Source organism: Rhipicephalus microplus, unplaced genomic scaffold (genome assembly GCF_043290135.1).
Source record: "Rhipicephalus microplus isolate Deutch F79 unplaced genomic scaffold, USDA_Rmic scaffold_107, whole genome shotgun sequence".
NCBI lineage: Eukaryota > Metazoa > Arthropoda > Arachnida > Ixodida > Ixodidae > Rhipicephalus > Rhipicephalus microplus.
This window is the reverse complement of record NW_027464679.1, coordinates 515,956-535,335: the sequence shown is the minus strand read 5'-3', so window position 1 is coordinate 535,335 and position 19,380 is coordinate 515,956. Positions and strand designations below refer to the sequence as shown.

The 19,380-nt window shown below is 48.3% G+C and overlaps 1 protein-coding gene across 2 annotated transcripts in view; it reads right to left on the bottom strand.

Moving 5' to 3' along the window:
- The window catches only part of LOC119180984 (uncharacterized), a 204,611-nt gene that overhangs the window by 33,322 nt on the left and 151,909 nt on the right, over nucleotides 1-19,380 (bottom strand). For both annotated transcript variants that reach the window (XM_075885269.1, XM_037432141.2), the window contains one exon: nucleotides 10,541-10,792. In XM_075885269.1, coding sequence (XP_075741384.1) covers nucleotides 10,541-10,792 — 252 coding nt within the window. The remainder of the gene's footprint in view (nucleotides 1-10,540; nucleotides 10,793-19,380) is intronic.

Genomic DNA, 19,380 nt, shown 5'->3' with positions numbered 1-19,380 from the left:
CAGTCGTATCGACAGCATATACAGCGGTGGCGACTGCACAAGAAGCAAACATAAGTGCGTCTGTATACGTTTCCCAACTGCGCCGGAGTTTTAAGAGGCGGCCTCACGTCATTATCTACGAATTCGCTATTAAAATTGAGCAAGGGGAAGGAGATAGAGAAAACTCACAGGGGTACCTCATCCATTTGCCTAAGAAGACTCGAAGGCAAACGTCGTTTCTTCTTCTCAGTAGATGCACTGATTCACCTCCGCTCTCCCCTCCAGACTCCATCCTTTCCTCCGACAGCTTCCCGTCCTTGACGTGGTTTCGCACTGCCGATAGTTATAGCGCGAGAACAAAACGACGACACAGAGACAAGAAGGACACGAAGGACACGAGTCGTCTTTGTGTCGTCGTTTTGTTCTCGCGCTATAACTATCGTCATGCCACACCAATCAGCCCAAGCACTTCGCACTGCCTCCGAAATCAGAGGCACCGGAAGCTTCCTACGTCTCGCGTGATTCAGCACTGCCTCCGAAATCGGCCCGCCAGTGAAAAATCGCCGTTGTCATGTGATGGCGTCACTATGACGCCACAATGACGCCGTGGCGAACTTGGGCAGTCTTTGACGTCATGCTAGCATCATGTGGTGATGTCGTGGCGCCACAATTTTTCGCGGCGTCACGCTAACTCACCGAAGAAAAGTCGAAGCTGTGCTATTCCAATAATTATCTGAGCCTGCAAGCTTTGTAGAGCAGGTGACTAAAAAAAAAAGATTTGTAAGATTTGCTACTGTAGCGTTGAATGCCTTGCTGCTTCACCACTACGCTACAGTTAACTTATTGATTGTCACCAGCTATATAAGGTCCAGCGCGACTTTCCAGCTCCTACTTGAACGATACCGCACCTAGTTTTCAGTCCACACAAACTGATCCACCCTATATACTTTTCTTGTTTTTGATGCTATGACAGCGGAGCACCAGTCTCAGCATCAAGTGTCAGGCTCACTGGACGGCATTCAGCTCTCCCATAGAAGAGTGCGAAGTACTCTAAACCGTTCACCACTTTTTCTAAGCGCATTTTAGTCAGGCGACTCAAAGTGCAAAGTCCAGCTTGTAATAACTACTCAAAATATTAATCACGAAAGTGATAGGAAGCGGAAGGGTTCACTAGCAGAAGTGGCCGCGGAGGCTTCTAATTAATTACCCAACCCGGGCGACTCGAGGAAGTTTGCAGTACCCACTCTTGTGAGATACGTTTACCTTTATGTTTTCTCTTTTTTTCCCTATTTTTACTACTTAAAGAATTTCGCAGAATTGCTTCCTGTGTCCGCACGAGACCGCGACGGTGGTTGGCACTTCCGACGTCATCAATCTTAAGTTCCTCGAGTAATATCACCGTCTCGAAGTTTACTTATTCATTTTCCAGCTTTGCCGGCTTCACCTGCGCGGAATATTTTGCGCGGCCCGACATATTAATCGCGAGCGAGGACCGGATAGAACGACGAAGGTGGGAGCGCGTCTCCGTCGGGAAGAAGCGAGCCGGTTTGACTCTTCAGTGTATACGTTTCATGCTTTGCACGAGCTATTTATAGCTCGCTCAAGCGCGACGCTGTTTCTCTCGCTGTTTGCTTTTTATTCGAGAGAAAACTCGAGGGCGGACAACAAATTGAACTTGAACTTCACAGAACTAAATTTGCGTAATTGCAAACCAGAGACGCATGGCCCCGTCTCACAAAATCCGCGCGACGCAGCGAGGACTATACAGAGCGACTTACTATTTATAAAAAACTCTCAAGCATTTCCCCGAGGGTGAATATGGTTAAGTGCGAATGCACGGGGTGATGCTATGAGGGGTATTTATTAATTCGCACTATTATATTTATTAATCACACTATGGTGCCTTCATGGTGTAATGGTTCCTGGGAATCGCAATTTGATCACACGGGGGAGTTTACGTTAACTCACTGGCGAATGCTGGAACGTCCACTCGCCGTTGACGATTGCGAGCGGCGTCTTGACGCCGGCCTTCATCGCCCTTCTCCGCCTGACGCTTGCGTTGTCGTTCCGCTTCTTGGGCCACGTTCGCGGCTCGATGCTGACGCCTCATCTCGGCCTCGCGAGCGCGCAGTTCACCATCCGCTGCACGCTTCGCCCGCTTAACCTCGGCCTCGCGAGCGCGAAGTTCGGCATCCTCTGCACGCTTCGCCCGCTTGTCCTCGGCCTCGCGAGCGCGCAGTTCGGCATCCTCTGCACGCTTCGCCCGCTTGCACTCGGCCTCGCGAGCGCGAAGTTCGGCATCCTCTGCACGCTTCGCCCGCTTGTCCTCGGCCTCGCGAGCGCGAAGTTCGGCATCCTCTGCACGCTTCGCCCGCTTGTCCTCGGCCTCGCGAGCGCGAAGTTCGGCATCCTCTGCACGCTTCACCCGCTTGTCCTCGGCCTCGCGAGCGCGAAGTTCGGCATCCTCTGCACGCTTCGCCCGCTTGTCCTCGGCCTCGCGAGCGCGAAGTTCGGCATCCTCTGCACGTTTCGCCCGCTTGTCCTCGGCCTCGCGAGCGCGAAGTTGTGTGTCGTCATTTTGTTCTCGCGCTATAACTATCGTCACGCCATACCAACTAGCCCAAGCTGCCACACTGCGAAGTTAAGTTCGAGATCCGCTGCACGCTTCGCCCGCTTGCACTCGGCCTCGCGAGCACGCAGTTCGGCATCCGCTGCACGCTTCGCCCGCTTACGTTCGGTCTCACGAGCCCTTCGCAGCACCGCCTTGTCTTCCAACGTCGGCGAAACCACCGCGGTACCATCACCTCCAACGACGGGTGCAGTGCTGGCATTCGGTTGTACTGCATTCGTTGTTGATGGTAGCGTTGCCTCCGGGACATCCATCGCACGACCCGCTCTCGACGGGAGACTGAGAGAGAAGGCGGGCGCGCGCGAGAGAGGGGTGCGCGCGCAGCTGCAGCGAGCGAGGAGAGCGGAGGAGCGAGCGAAAGGGAAGGGGTAAAAGGCGCGTTACTGACACCGATATCAGCGTCGCGTCCGTGGCTTATTCGGTAGAGCGTCGCGCTGCGGCCCGCCAAGTCCTCTTTCTTTTAAAGATAGAGAGAAGACTGCGGACGCCGCCGACGGCGGTGGATGGTTTGGGGTCACTTATAAAGTGTATTCACACTTAAAAAGTTTATTTACACCATGTACAAAAAACACATCTTACAACGTGTTTCGAAAAACTGGTTAACTATATTTTGAGTCCTTGGAACTGTAGCATGGGAGAGAAAAAAGCCGTCCCACGGGATTCAAATTTCATGAGGCCGTACACATGGTTACTTTATAACATGAGAAGAAGTGCAAGCACTGCTCCACGCCATCGCTGTCCCATTCTATGGGGACGCGTGCCAGTGTCATTGGTTTTCAGCAGAAAAACTTAATTTCTACGATAAATTGCAGCAAAACTTCCGGCAAAACTATACTCGTCAAACTTCATATTTTTGAAAGACACGACCACATGTTAATTGCTATTGTGCGAAGTACTTACACAAGCAGAACGACGGCATTCATGGTTAGAGGAGAATCCACATAACCCAACCGTCTTGCACAGGCGAATGGCTGGCGCGCCGCAGTTCCGGGGGCACCGGTGCTTGCGCTTATTATTATGTTGTAACCATTTCTTAAAAACCTCTATAGCCTTTGTCGAAGCCGTTCATGTAGTCAGCTACAAGCTCAGAACAAGTAAAAGCTCCGCGCCAGAGCTTGGTTAAGCTCCTGGCTTCTCCCCTTCGTTTCTCACACTCTCCACTTCCATACCTTCAACGCACCTGCCCCTGATATTCGCAATATGTTCGTGTTGAGTGGTTTCTGTTCTAACCATGAATTCTCTTTTGCTGCTAACTTACACGTATAATGTTTGTGTGTACATGCACGCGCGCGCGCGCGTGTGTGTGTGTGTGTGTGTGTGTGTGTGTGTGTGTGTGTGTGTGTGTGTGTGTGTGTGTGTGTGTGTGTGTGTGTTTGTGTGTGTGTGCGTGCGCGCGCGCGCACGGAGAAAATACGCTTGCTTCCGTGGTCACGAAGCTGACTGATCGATTGACTGCCTGAGCAAAACACGTGGTTTCACGTTCTTTCGTTACGTTCCTCCAGCTACTCTAACGCAGCCAAATCCTCAGCGCAAAGCTACAGGACGAAACGGAAACGCAGACATGCACCTCGCTTAGCACAGTTTCGTTTTGCAAAATTCAGTGCGGATTACCAAAGTGTCCAGTGTGTTCCGTCCTCTTAAACGCCGCATCGATCGCCTCCCTCTCACGTTTCCCCACCGTATCAACCGGTAACGTCGTCTAACGTTGTTCGCGACAATTGCCGGGCGTTATATACAAAAGGGTCTGTGCGACGGCCCGCGACCTGCGACCGTTTTCATCATCCACGCGCTCGAATCACACGTGTTCATTGAGGTCTCGAGCTGCTGCGAGTCGAGTAATCCCTCACTGCCGGGTACTCCGATCTAATCCGCGTTCCCCGAAGCGATCTTTTTTTATAATCTCCGTCCTTTCCAGGGCTCGCATTGCAGACCTCACTCCACAAAGTCCGTAGCGCTGTTTCCCGGATTGGATAGTATACGTCGACGCGTAGGATTTTCCCCTGCGTTTGTTAACGTTCGAAAAGAACTACAGGGAGGTCCAGGACTTCTAGTGCTCGCGGCGAGGCCGGAACGCGGATAAAACCGGATCAGTCAGGTCGCGCGGAACAGACCGTACGCTCGCAATCGGCACGTTCGCTTGTTCTCTTTCCATATATAAGCGTACGTGTTCGAGAGTGCACATTCCAAAGGTGCATGAATTGATGAGACGCCATGCAGGTTTTTCGTACATAATGAGAGTGCGGGCAGGTGAATACGGGTAGAGGAAGGATATGCCGTGCTCTGGTCTGCGACGCTGCACCTACGCGAATCTGTGAGATCGGCCGCTCGATACATACAAGAGAAGACAGACGAAAGCCCCCGCGAATGTTCAGGGCGGCATATAGGGATTTGTTCCGCACGCATCACAACATGCGGCTGCGTAACAGTAGCTTTGTAAATCTGTCAGTGTTTTCAACTTTTTTTTTTCTCTTGTTCCGCACGCACTACAACATGCGGCTGCGTAACAGTAGCTTTGTAAATCTGTCAGTGTTTTCAATTTTTTTTTCTCTTGTTCCGCACGCACTATATATGTATACAACATGCGGCTGCGTAACAGTAGCTTTGTAAATCTGTCAGTGTTTTCACCTTTTTTTTTTCTCTTGTTCCGCACGCACTACAACATGCGGCTGCGTAACAGTGAGTTTGTAAATCGGTCAGTGTTTTCACCTTTTTTTTCTCTCTTTCTTCTGTAACTACCACCATCACTGGCATCACTTCAGTACAGCCGTAACGCGAGTTTCTTTTTTTTTTTTGCGACACGGAATGTTAGACACGCAATGAAAATTCCGAATAAAATATTTTCGTTTCGGTTTTTGCTCCCTTGCGAGTACATCAGCTGCTGCGCCGTCATGCAACAATGTACACCGGCAGAGCAAAACCTTTTAGCGAAACGTTGGCTATGGATTTTTTTAAAGATTTTTTTTCATTAATAAAACTGAATGATATTTGTGTGATCATAACTTTCGCTTACCTAGCGCAGTAGTATCACGAGAGAGATAGAGAGGGTAAAACAAATGGAAATGGGGAATGATACAGAGAGAAGGTAGGGGAGAGGGCGTAGGAAAAAAAAACGACCTATACGCTATATACACGCAATGTCTTCGTAGAACCATTGAGCAAATTTTCATGCAAATATCGACACTTCCTTCGAAGTCATCAAACACAAACACTCGGGCAAACAAAGTATAAAATGAAATCAGGAAGAGGAAAGCGACCTTCGAGCTCAAAAGACGAAAGACAAACGAAATCGCGCGTCATTCGACGGACGGGCACAGAAATGCTTTATACACAGCTCGACACAAATCCTTTTTGGTGCGAGCAGCTGCAACGGCCCGTTTTACGTCTCTTTCCAGCGACAGCAAATCAAGCCGGCAGCGAAGCAGCGAGAGCGAAACAGCTATGCGGAGCATCACACGACATGGTCTACACGTACATATATATATATACTCCATATATATACACTTACACGTGTATAGGACCTCCGACACACGTTTGCTATATAGTGCATCGCCTGCCATGCTCTCCTACGCGTGCCACACACAACATTGTATAACTCTCTGTAGGGCAGGTATAGGCTTCACCTCACGGTCCGGTACCTGACACCCTTCCTCTTTTCTCTCTCTCTCTCTCGTCTCCGGTCTTATTGGATTTACGCGGCGCTCAGAGGTTAACACGACGCCGTTTCGCGCTCTTCGCACAAAACACACACAGACACGGCACCAATTCGACGCGCTCGTCGTGTGTATCTGTCGCTTGCTATAGCTCGACAAAGCTTGCTAGCTCGCGAGAACGACATCGCGAGAAAACGCGCACGCTTTTGTTTTTGCTTCGTCGTTGCTGTTCGATGTTCGCGCGACGGTTCAAAAGGTGACGAGCTCTACCAGGTGTGCAGGCACGGATATCGCGAAGAGAAAGCGCGCGCGTTTTGGCGGCGCGAAATAAAAACAGGTCGAGTCGTGTCAGGCCAACGCGCGTTTGCCGCAGATGCGTACGCGTATGCTTTCGTTCACATACGGTTGGTTTTATTACGATTATTACTATTGTTGTTATTATAATGTTTGACGAGGTGCTTCTGGGCGACACGACGATTTGCGCGCGTCGGATCGACACGAATAGCGGGGAGTGTGTTGTTTCACGGCTCGTCTGGCGTTCGCGCTGAGCGCGAAATTGGATCGAATAGGCCCAGCGTAACGCGCGATCGGATGTCGTTTCAAGCGTATCAAGCTGTGCCGTCTGCTAGGCGGCGTATGAGCGGCTTCGTGTGGTTCTGGTTCTCAACTTGACAATATAGATACAATAATTCAGTGCTCGAGTTAAGAGGAAGAGTTACATGAAACGAAAAGTTATATTGCGTTATATAGATGAACACTTCACGTTGTTCTGGTTCAAATTAAGAGCTTATATTGCATTATATAGATGAATACTTCATGTTGTTCCGGTTCAAGTTGAGAGCTATGTTGGATACACATGATATTTATTGAAAATAGAGTTTTGTTATTAAGAGTTAAGAATGGCGCCCGAACGCCGAGTTGCGGGCGCCACTACGGATTGGTGTCGCGTCCAATTCTTCAATTTCGAAACTTGAAACAACTGATCTATCCCGCTTTTTACGCAAGCTTTCGTAGGTTTATCTTCTCGTATTAAAAGTACGGGCATTGATTTGCTAAAAGCATTACGGTCAGCGCAAGTAATGATTTGGGTTAGTGCCAGAGGTTCCATGAGAGCCCGGAGCTTAATGGCTACAGTTATAACCCATCTTCACCGGACACGAAATCTTACACAATACCTTCCCTCCACGCGGTCCTGAGCCTGAAGAGAGAGAGGCGGGGGGGGGGGCTGCATGCCGAAGAATTTAGCGCAGAGTTTGACCGACTTCTGTCTCGATTAGCGGTGGAACGCAAATTGCAGTGCTCCGGGCGACTGTATAGAGAAACGTGGCACTCAGCGACGTGAAAGTCGAGGCTTGCGCAATGATCGAGAAACTTTGACGACGTGATCTGAACCGCGGTAAAGACGCTGGCGTGTGCGAGAAACACGTGGCCGACATACGTCTTCTCAAAGTTGACAGACGAGGAATTCGCTGCGCAAACGACTCGAGAACTAAAGGTAGAAAACATACTTTAAAATATAAGTGTAAATATACGCAGAAAAGTAGCAATAGACGAAGATAACGAGCAGTACGGAAAGTTAAACGAAGGTTAAAGAAACAGTGCACTATTGTGCACTCGTTCGTACACTGTGCACAAGAGATATAAGTTATTTATTTATTTATTTGATTTGCATACACAGGTACACAAGGACACAGAGGAAAGAGCGAGAGAGCAAGCTGGCAACTGCCACCTGAAGGGGCACAAGGCCTGCTCACTCTTTCGGGAGGAGGGAAGAAACAGAGGAAACAAAGATTAGAGGGGAGAAAGAGGAAAGAAGATGAGGAAGGAAGACAATGACGAAGACTTCGCCGAGTATGAGAAGAAAAAAAAAGACCGTCTATAAACGGGTGGCCAGGTCCGTTTGGTTCATAAATGTAAGGAGAGCTCGGTGGGCCTGGTCGCGTCAAGAAGCAGAACCACTCGTGACGCAAAACAGGGTCATAAATAGTGTGCCACACTCGCTTCCATGGCTACAGGCGGCGCTGACTGACACTCCCACGTTTGAATTCACATATAAACCGATAAACTGGCTGGGGCGATGGCCGCCGTGGTAGCTCAGTGGTAGAGCATTGAAAGCGTTATTTGAAGGTCGCAGGTTCGGTTCCTGCTCACGGCAAAGTATGTTTTCACCCACTTTTCGTTGTTCACATTTACACATTACAAATGGTCTAATCGCTTCCTCTATACATTCCTTGACAGTATTGTCTGTCAGATCTCATATATATATATACATATATATATATATATACATATATATATATATATATATATATATATATATATATATATATATATATATATATATATATATATATATATAATAGCACACTTGCGCGCGGATGGAGGGAAGAGTCTTCCGAAATAGGTTAGGCAACTCAGCGAGCACGCTTCCCGGGAGCTTTGTAGCAATCTTGTGCCTCGTATTAGAAACACAGATACCAGCGACAGACTCACCCGCATTCACCCCTCCTTTCTCGATCCCGCCAATCAAGTCGCCATCGTTCCGGACAGATTCCTCTGCGCGATCAACGAGGCGACAGGGCTTGCGCAATTGAGGGCTTACGTAAAAGCGAAGCGCTCCTCGAACAACAACGAAACGGTAAATTGCAATGGCGACAGTTCCACCCACGCGTGAAGCATAGCACTGCCGTGGATGAAGGTTCCCCATCTAAAGAAAATGTGCTTACGAAAGTAAAGTAGTAACTGCCCTGCGCAGAACAGACGACTCTGGAAAGAACACGCACATAATCCGGACAGGACAGCTTCGCCGTATCCGTATATTACATGCGTACGCGGCCGGGCTAATGCACATGCTTTTGAGCGTTATACGTGGCACTATAAGATAAACCACGATAAAAAAATGGCAGCATATACATGGAGTGAATGATGGAGAGTGGGGCGAAGAATACGTCCGTCCATTAGTTCTTGCTTCCGTCCGTCCATGCGTCCGTCAGTGTGACCGTCCATGCGTCCATCAGCCCGTCCGTGCGTGCGTCTGTTCGTGCGTCCGTCCCTGCGTTCGTCCATGCAGCCGCCCCTGCGTCCGTTCATGCGTCCATCCATGCATCTGTCTATGTGTCCGTTCGTCCATCTATTCAACACTCCAAGTACCACCATCTCGCATCTTTTCATCATATATTCCCCATATAGAAGCACCGCCATCCAGCGGACATTCCAAGGACTAAACGAGAGGTGGCACACGCACACTTTCTTACGGCTTGCGCTTCGGGTCCACTTCTCACCTTTAACCACCTCGAGTTCATGGTATATACTAGTTCATTGTATTCATGGCACTGCGGCTCAACGCTCGCTAAACCTTTCTAAAGCTAAGGAGGTTACACCCAGCGAGTATAACGTAGCAACCCTTTCTTGTCAGATAGTGCTCAATGTACATGCCAATGGCTGCTAATGGTGATCGCAGCCTGCGCGTTAACTAAAAGCAGCCATTGACATGTACATTGAGCACTATTTTTTATTGTTCAACAACGCACAGAAGAAGTCTCTCACCGGCACCACCTTGGAGGTCAAAATGTTATACTTGTTACATACTACGGGGGGACGAACGGGTGCCGCTATAAGGAGCTTCGCCCCTAAAAAAAAAAAAAAAAGGCGAAGCTTGCACCGCGAGCAGCGCAAGGCTGGAAACAGTGGAACGGGACGATTCTAGAGACTGATCCGGTTGCTTTTAGATTGTTTCTAGGCCTTAACTAGGTCATACATGTTGTTTCTAGGTTGCTTAGAATTATAGGTCATGCTAGGTTTAAGCAAGATGAAATGAGGTTGTTTCGACAATTATTCAGAGCGCAGAGAGGTTCCAGTTAAGCGACAGACAATCACGGACACAACACGGATGTCTATATTCCAGAGACAGAAACTACAGCTGAAGCCGCGCTGAAATCTTATCGCGAATTTTGTCATCATCGATTAGATTAAATTGCCTCGAAAACACAAACTTTTCTTCCACAGCTTGCCGCGCTTGTCCGAACCCGCACTGCACTTATCAAAGGCACCCAAAATGATCAGCCGACCCCGAACCTAATGAGTTTTTTTTTTTTTCCTTCCACGACGCCCATTGCTGCGCCCTGCAATAAACCAGCTGTCTTCCGTCAAAAGCATCTAACAGCATGTCCAACTACTACTCCGAACATCAACAAGGATATTGGCCGCGATATAGGTATATCTACATTATCTTAGTAATGTTTAGCCACAGAGCATCCATCAAAGTTCCCTGACAAGCACTCACCCAAACCTTGGTGTAGGCATTGGGGGGCGAAGCTTCGGGTCGCCCGTTCGAGGGAGCCGCCTTCTTCGACAGCGAGGGGCTGCCGGTCTTCCTTTCCGCGTCAGTCGGGGCGGCGGGGCTAGCGCTTCTCGGGCTTTGCACGGCGAGGCCCTGTCGCTGTTGCTGCTGTTGGTGGTGGTGCTGCTGCTGCTGGAGTTGGCGCGCGTAGGCCATGCGGAACGCCGATCCCACAAGCGAGCTCAGATCTTCAGCCTGCGTCGTGTCGAAGAAATGAAAAAAAAGAAACACAAGTTGAGACGTTTGCCCAAAGTACATAAAAATAATAATACCAGTGCACGCTGTGGCTATGCAACCTGCTTGCGAATCGCCACATGCGTGCCTTTAAAGAGGTACTGACACCAAAAATTTGGCCTCGCGTTATTCTGCTGCAATGCGTTGCTGTAGAACTGTTAGTCATGACACGACACATTATTTGCTGCGGCACGCGACAGAGAATTATTTACAGGCCCCTCAACATCGATCAGTTTCCGTTTCGGTTTGAAAGAGTTCCAAAAACTGGATGCAACTGTCGCCACCTAGCGAGTGAAACTCTTGACCACGTCAGCACACAAAACTGTGACGCACTTCGGAACGGTCCGTATCAAGAATTACTTTCGAATAAAAAACGGCACTGCAATGTTGCCAAACACAAAAACTTTCTAAGCCTGCGCCACGGCCACGCACTCACACCAGCTGCCGAGAAATATAGAGTTCGGAAAGTAACGCGCGAAAGAAAAACGGCGGCTATGACGTCATCATAACTTGTTTTCTTGACCGCAGCGTGGTGACGTGAGGGAAGTAGGGGGTCACCTCGGGGTCACCTCCGAGGGTGTCTATAGCGCTATGGAGTCGGTCGCTCACACAAACTTCAAAGTTAATTTGAAAATACCTTCCAAGCTTTATTCGCTGTTGATATCTTGCAGACGATATACTGATGTTCACGAGAATCGACCCCACAGGCTATCTCGGCCCAGAAATTTCGTACCAGCACCCCTTTAACAAATTTTTTAACCGAAGTTCGCAAGGGTTGCTGCTCGGGCAAGATGGCCATTCACAAACGTAGCGTGTATAAGCGCGGTACATAAAAGAAAGCAAAGCATATCTCTATACGTCTGTCCATCTTTACTCCCATCTATCTCTACGCGTATATCTATATCGACGTACGTGTGTTTCTTTCTTTTAAGCACAGCGCACATATGTCGCCACCAAACGTTATCTGCTTTTGTGGGAGCAAGTCAAGCCCCTATCCCTCCCTACGAAAACCGGAGGGGTTGGCACGGTACCACACTTAGCGTGGCACTTCGAAACCATACTACAAGTTTGCTTTTGTTAAAACTGTTTTAAATAATGCACCATTGTGATACTAATGCGTAATGCCATAACCATGCGTGATTTTGTTTACATTCATTCAAAGAACTTGATGGAAAGGTCCCGCAAATGGGTGGGATGGGCAAAAGGTCCCGCCTATGGGACGGCCAGGAGTTCTTGAGCAATTAGATAATTGTTGATATGCATCCCCTGTTATAATCGCCGACAAAACTATAGCAGTGTTATTTAAAAAAATAAAAATAAATGATATTCCCGAGACATATAATGCAGAATTATGACTACCGACTTAACACAGAACACCGAAGACACACGTATTAAAGTAGCCGGCCGAGACAAGTCAAAACTTCTCGGAAATTCGGGACGCACAAGCAGCACTATCCTGCGGTTTATCATCAACGTGAGCAGCATAATGAGTCGCAGTTTAAAACTATTTTTGTCCACTGTAGGGCGAAGGCTTCACCCAATGATCTCCGGCGCGTCCTTATGCAAACTGATCTGAGTTATAGCCTGCAACTTTCTACAGTTTCACCGTCTCTTTTTCGTTAACGACGGTTTTTAGGTGGGTTAGGGTAGTTGGTTGATGAACAACATGAAAGAACAACGTCAAATACAGGACAACGATGCAAGCAGGACACAGCGTCATGACCTGTTTGTTTCACTGACCAGGCACATTTTTTTTTTCATAGGGAAGTTTTTGAAGATTTTCGTTGGGACGGACAATGTGAACAGCAATTACGAACCGGTATGCACTCGCTTCGTGCTCTTGAACTTATGTTTCACTTCCGCAACATATGCACCAATTTGTCCAGCGTGCAATCCGATAGCGATGACGGGCGATTATGTTACGCCACTATAAAGATCAAGTGACATCACCTATAAACTAGTAAAGGGACTAAAGGTCCCTTATAAATATGTAATAACTAGTTACGGGACTGATACACATCGCGTATCAACTAGTCACGCGGTTAAAATCACGTGGCATCACTAAAACAGCCACGCGACGTGTCTTCTTTCCAAACATTGTAATAGCACGTCACGTGACACGTTCCCGTCAAAACCGCGTGACACATGCGTAGTGTGGGGAACCGACCGAAGCCGCAGAAGAATGAGCAAGCCTCATCCTACTTAGTAACAATACCAGCAAAAACACGGCATCTCGATCAAAAAGCATAACAACCAAAGCTTAGCTAGGTCGAACACTATAGCTCGGCTGTTGGTTCCAGCCTTGCACCACTAGTGTGAGCTGCGCTACTATTATTTTTCTTTACGGTGGAGGATTAGAATCATTATTTATAGAGCACCAAAATAAGGTCAGGCGTACAGCCAACGGCTAATTACCATTACAAGTAAAGTGTAGGAAGAGCCTGACATTGCAACAAATCAAGAGAGTCCACACAGACAGGTGGGCGAAGATATAAAGTTAAACAACGTCAGAAGCGATCTTTGTCTCTCATTTAACTTTTTTTCTGTCGTTTCGTTTTTTTTTTCTCATTTTGCGATCAGCCTTTTCCACTGCAGACAACGCTCGTTATTTATTTATTTACTGGTACTGCAATCCCCTGGAGGGAGGGATTTTAGCAGGTGGGTACAAAAGACGTAAAACATCAGCATATAACACCAGACAAAGAACGTGTGTCTCTCTCCCAACGTGTGTCTCCGTCTTTTTTTTTTTTTCCTGATTAGGACACGCGACCAGGTCACAAGGCGAGGAGCGCGTCACGTTTGACGCGCGAGAAACAATTAACGTTGACCGCTCGGCTAATCGACAGGCCGAGATCATTAGCGCCAGAAAGCAGCAGCGGACATAGCAGTCGTCCAGACAGGAGGCCTTGGCAGGCAAACAGGCAGGCGAGCAAGCAGTCGGCTGCAACCGCAGCGCCGGACGCCAGCGGCAACGCCAAGATGTTGGCCGTCTCACCTTCTTCTAAGCCTCAGCGTGCCATCACCTCACTCCCCTCTCCCGCATATTCCATTATCTTTCCAGTGTAGGCGGTCACTTCCTCCCCCTCACTTCTCCATCAGAATGCTATTAGGAACGTGTGCACCACACCAGCCACGTCGACGACAAAGAAGTCGTTGTCTCGGCGACAATTAGTGGGGAATTAAAACGCCAAGCACGCACTCGGCGACCTTATCTCCGGTATTTCCCCAGTTTGTCAGCTCATGTTACACACTCGACAATGTAAAGCTCATTTTTACCTACTGTCATTGAAGACTGGAATAACCTGCCTGAATCCATAGTGCACGAACAAAACCCCTTAAAATTTAAACAGCTAATCACAAATCACTTGATAGGTTAGTTAATTTACAATTGTTGCCGTTTTCTTTTGCGTATATATATATATATATATATATATATATATATATATATATATATATATATTTCCTTCTGTTGACATTGTTTTTTATCATTTAGTTCACTTTCGATTATGCTTTCTACCATTGACAATCATGCATCTGTTGAATTGTGTTTTTGCCTCCCCCTTATGTAATACCCCGCAAGGGGCCTTTAAGGGCTCAATAAATAATGATGATGATTTTCTAATAGTCCTAATCGCGCTATAACAAGTACAACAGAACAATACACGTCACGTGCTCAGTATCGGGCTGTAAGCGCACGCGGTGTCTTTTTCTGTTGCAATTGTCATAGCGCAGTTAAAACCATTACCAAAATGCACGTAAAAAAATACTAAGCGCAACGCAGTGTTCTTCCACAACATCAAGCTGTCGAAAGTATACGCAACACGAGCGTTGCGTTATGCTCTGGTGTCGCTGTCCTTAAAAGCGTTTTATGCTGCCATTGTGTCGCGCCAGCGAGGCTGAACCTCAGCACTGGTTACGCACCTGCTTTCAGGGTTGCGCCCACCGCCGTAACTTATCTTACGCCAATCCTTCATCGCATGTTTGTTGAGCCAGGTTAGGGAAAGAAATGTGACCTTACATAACCTGTTTTGGCGCAAGGATTATGTAAACAGATGTATGTATAAAGACGAACAACATCCTCGTGTGTCTTACTTACGGCTTGGAACATGAACATTTCGGGTCGACGTTATCGTACTTGCGCTTGCGGCGTCAGCAGTAAGTGTCATGTCAGTGCCATTTTAATTCAACGATTTACAGCACGGGCAGCCATGCCTCTAACGGCCATGTTTGAAGCGAAATGACGTTATCACAGGCGCTTGCTCAAAGCAGTCATGTTACCGAAAAAAAGTTTTGCCCCGTATCTGCATGTTACACTTCACATGTCATCGGAAGACGATAGTCTTACGTCTGGAGAAAGTGAACAATAAACCTGTTCTGCGCAAAAAAAAAATCGGTGAATGGTATACTAGAGACGCTGCGTTAGAGTGCCTCGAGCGTGCAGCGAAGGCGAACGAGCACATCGTCACGTCACACGCGAGACATGAGCGCAATCTGGCAGTTATTGTGGAAAAGGAAGCGCGCTGCATGCGCGCCCGTCTCGAAGCTGATAAGGTGTAGAACGCAAAGCGACGGGTAGGTGGCACCACCGTGTCGTCTTAGCAAAGCGTTGGAAACACTTGCCTTTTCGTGCAAGCGTTCCATGGTAAGCGCAGCGTGATAAACGCTACGGTCCTTAGAATTACCTATGTATGCCTTTTCTAGTAAAACATACACATAAAGAGTATTGACGTGTTGTTATGGTGCCTCAGATATGCGCAATAATTGATTTTTAATTGACAATCGCACAAGTATGAACGCTAAGCCTTGAGCAACATGGTGGGTGCTGCGGATGGGGTCGGCCGTTTGGGGCATCGTATGGAGCTGTTTAGAGTACCGTTAAGGGCGGACAAGCAGACAAATGTACAGACAGACAGACAGACAGACAGACAGACAGACAGACAGACAGACAGACAGACAGACAGACAGACAGACAGACAGACAGACAGACAGACAGACAGACAGACAGACAGACAGACAGACAGAGGGACAGACGGACGGACGATCCACGGTTTACCAACAAAACCCTCCGAAGCTTCACCACACTCATCATCGCTCACTCCATGGATATATGATTTTTTTCTTCCTTCATGCTTTGGACGCTGTTTGCGTTCGAAATAGAATAACTTATACCCAACAAATGCCATTCATACTTCGCTAAAAAAAAAAAAAAACTCATGTACCCTAAGAAATCAAATTAACGCTTCATTTCGAGTTTGGAATTTGGAGTCACTGCTCTTTTAAGTTTGACGTAACTTCAAGGAAAGAAAGGAAAGGTCATTGAACTAACGACCTCGAGCAGCTGCCGTATGCTGCATTACATGCCAAAAATAACGCGCCGTGCAACACGCTATCTCGCGGGAGCATTTGAAGACTAATGAACGACCCCTCATTTACGCAAACCCCCGAATATTTTTCCCGCCTTAGGAGAGTATTGAACGCCCCGAAAGTGGTCGTTTGCCTTGAAAGAAACAAACAAAAAGGGCACAGTAAGCGCAATATGTGCTAATATACTTTCACAGCCGACTTCAACTGACAGTATAAAGCCACGTACTTCGCATTTGCTGTCGTATTCTTCGCGCTACTTCCTAAATCTGCAACGGCCAGCAACAACCTCCTTTAAGAAAAAACGAGCGATACATTTCCCCTTCAACACTACTGATAAACGCGGATGATCGGACGGGAAACGGAATACAGTAACAGTCTCCGTTAAGTTTTCCGCGGGTGAAATCATCGAAATCTTCGTTCCGCGTGCTCGAAACATAAAGAAAGGATCGCAGAGAGATTTAAAAACAAAGCTAAAAAGACGTACATCAAAGGTGGTACACTTAAGTGGCACAGGAACCCGCTGCCACACCGTTTGCACTTCGAACAAGGAACTGCGGGAGCTACGGAAAGTGAGATAACGCACGCGAGGACGGCAACGGAGTTCCTTTCTTTTAACGAGCTTATTATATGCGCCTTTTAGGTAGAGAATGCGCACTATACAGGCTAGAGCGAAGTCCTAAGCGGAGCCCCGCAAGTGTAGTACAGGTAATAAAAGAGGCAAAAAAAAAAAAAGAAGAAAAGAAAGGAGGGAAAAGAAAAGGTAGACGAGCAGCACGCTCCCGCATCCTTTACGCTCCTCCCCCTTGTAAGCGAGCTTTTCTGCACGTAGGGTCTTTGCGAGGTGAAGCCGACCTTACAACGTAAAAGGGAGCGGGTCGGAACTTCACTTTGGGAGAAGGAGCTCCGGAGCGCGGCGGTAGACACGCCTTGCGTCTGCACGGGCCGCTGAACCGCATTTGCAAAGGAATCGCATTTGCGAGCAAGCGGGCGGGCAAGCGAACAAGCGGGTGAAAAAAAAGTTGGGGGGGGGGGGGGGGGGTAAGAGAACAGGAAGCCTTTCACAAGGCGAGGAAAGCACGTGCCAGCCTCGATCATCGACCGCGAGGGGGCGATGTTCGCGTGCACAGCAAGAAAAGGGACAGATTCGCGCTACACGCTACGGGAGCAGCACGAACACGCACATGAACTTCTTTCCGCGTTGTCTAGGCGCTTGTTGCGAGAACTCGCGCATTGGTCTTCAAAAATTGTGGCACCAAGATCATGACAAGGTTACATTAAAAGACCGAGGAGGGAAAAAAATATGAATGAGTGGAGTTGGTGTTACCGACGTTACTTAAACATTAAAGATAAAAATAAAATAAATATTATATATGTAGTTTATCGACTGACCGAGGATGATCCGCCACACGATTCCACGAAGTAGCGACCATGATATCGCAAACGTTTGTTTTAAACGCTAGCCAGCCATCTTCGAGATACTGGGTGCAGAAGGCAGACGATACAGCATTCGTCGAAAAAACGTAAGCGGAGGAGACATGCTAAGACTCTCTCCGTCCGCTTTATTCGGTGAAGTGAGCCGACGGCAGAGGACCGAGCACACCACGTGAGTCTGTGTGCCGAGTTAAGGTGGAGAAGTATATATAAAAAAACAGGAGGATAATAAATAAACGCAATAAAGATAACAAAAAAAGACAGTAACAGACGAGTAAGATAAAAGCTGCCCCCTGACCCCCCTCCCGCAGGCGGTAGGCGCCAAATTCGGCTCTCGCTTATACCATTCAACCCCCTCGCTCTCCATTTTGATTCTGCAGTTAATGTTTCACCAGGCAGGGAAACCGTGACACCTCAAAGAATGCCCCCCCCCCCCACCCCCTATTTTTTGTTTCCTTTCGTTGCTCTGCGTATTCTCAGTTCGCGTTCAGAGAGGATACCTCCAAACGGTGAGCAAGTAATAACAAAGAAAAGCCAAAACGTGAGACGGCAGCGGCAAGAAAATGGAAGTGGAAAACCAAAACGCACTGCTCATAACAATAACGCAGTTGTTCTTTTTTTTTCGCAAAGAACGCAGGCGTGAAAAGGAAGAAAGAGACCGCTCAGCGCTGTGAAAGAGACGCGCTTTTTTTTTTGCTAAACTAAGGGGCCGTATATATGCACAACTACATTCTTCACTGGGACGATTTTCTCGTCGTTAGCAGCGACTCCATCGCAGCATAAAAAGAAAGCTAATTTTAAGAAAGAGAGAGAAAGGCGAGCGAAGCTGCAAACACACTTATGCTGAAGCGAAGAAAAGCGAAGAAGACGACAAAGAACACACATTGCTTGTTAAGCCTTTCGCCTCTTAAAGGCGTGAGGCGTTAGGCTCTCCCAATGTGCTACGGCCTCCACGCTACACGCTTTTAAGCGCGCACGCGTCGTGGTTCGTACTTAAAGTGCCAACCACTGGCACGCGTTCGCTCGCGCCTACGCGTCAAAAGCGTCAAATGCGCCTCTCGGCGTCGGCTTCGGAGGGGAATACGCGAGCAGGCGCGAGGGATCAAGCCGGGCTTGATATTTCGCCTCGCGTACGCTACGTCACCACGCGTACAGCGGCGCCAACCAACCAGAGGCCGCGCGCCAACCAACCAGAGGCCGCGATGACTCCGAATGCTGTGCCTAATGGCCGCCGCTTCGAAGGCACAGCCGAGTGCTGAAAGCAAGCATGAAAACTACTCCTAACGTTCCTGAATGACCGCTTCGTAATCTAGAACGACAACGAAACGACGAACGACTGCGAGTGCTACCAGCGTGACGCGGTTTCGTGCCGAGTTCGAGCGACGCCGACAAATCCAGCGAATGCCGGCCGGCTATGCTAGCGCCGGACCCCTGTGCGATCGTCGGCCGAGCGAAAGGAGCATGTCGGTGTTCTTGTGCTTTCATCTGTGACTTTCTGTGCTAAAAACGAGTGCGAACATACTTCGGAGGTTCGAAGGTTTGAGCGTGAGCCCTCGCCTACCGCGGAGGCAATTCAGATCGGTGTCATCTGCATCCAGCGCAGGCCTCTACCATCTAGTTCGTATGAACCAGCACATGCGAGGCACATTGGCTGAAAAAAACTCTACGGTAGTTTCCGTCGCAACATAGACATCATATATGACGACCGAAATATCGCGTAGGTCATACGGAGGAGTTTTTATCTGCACTGTGTT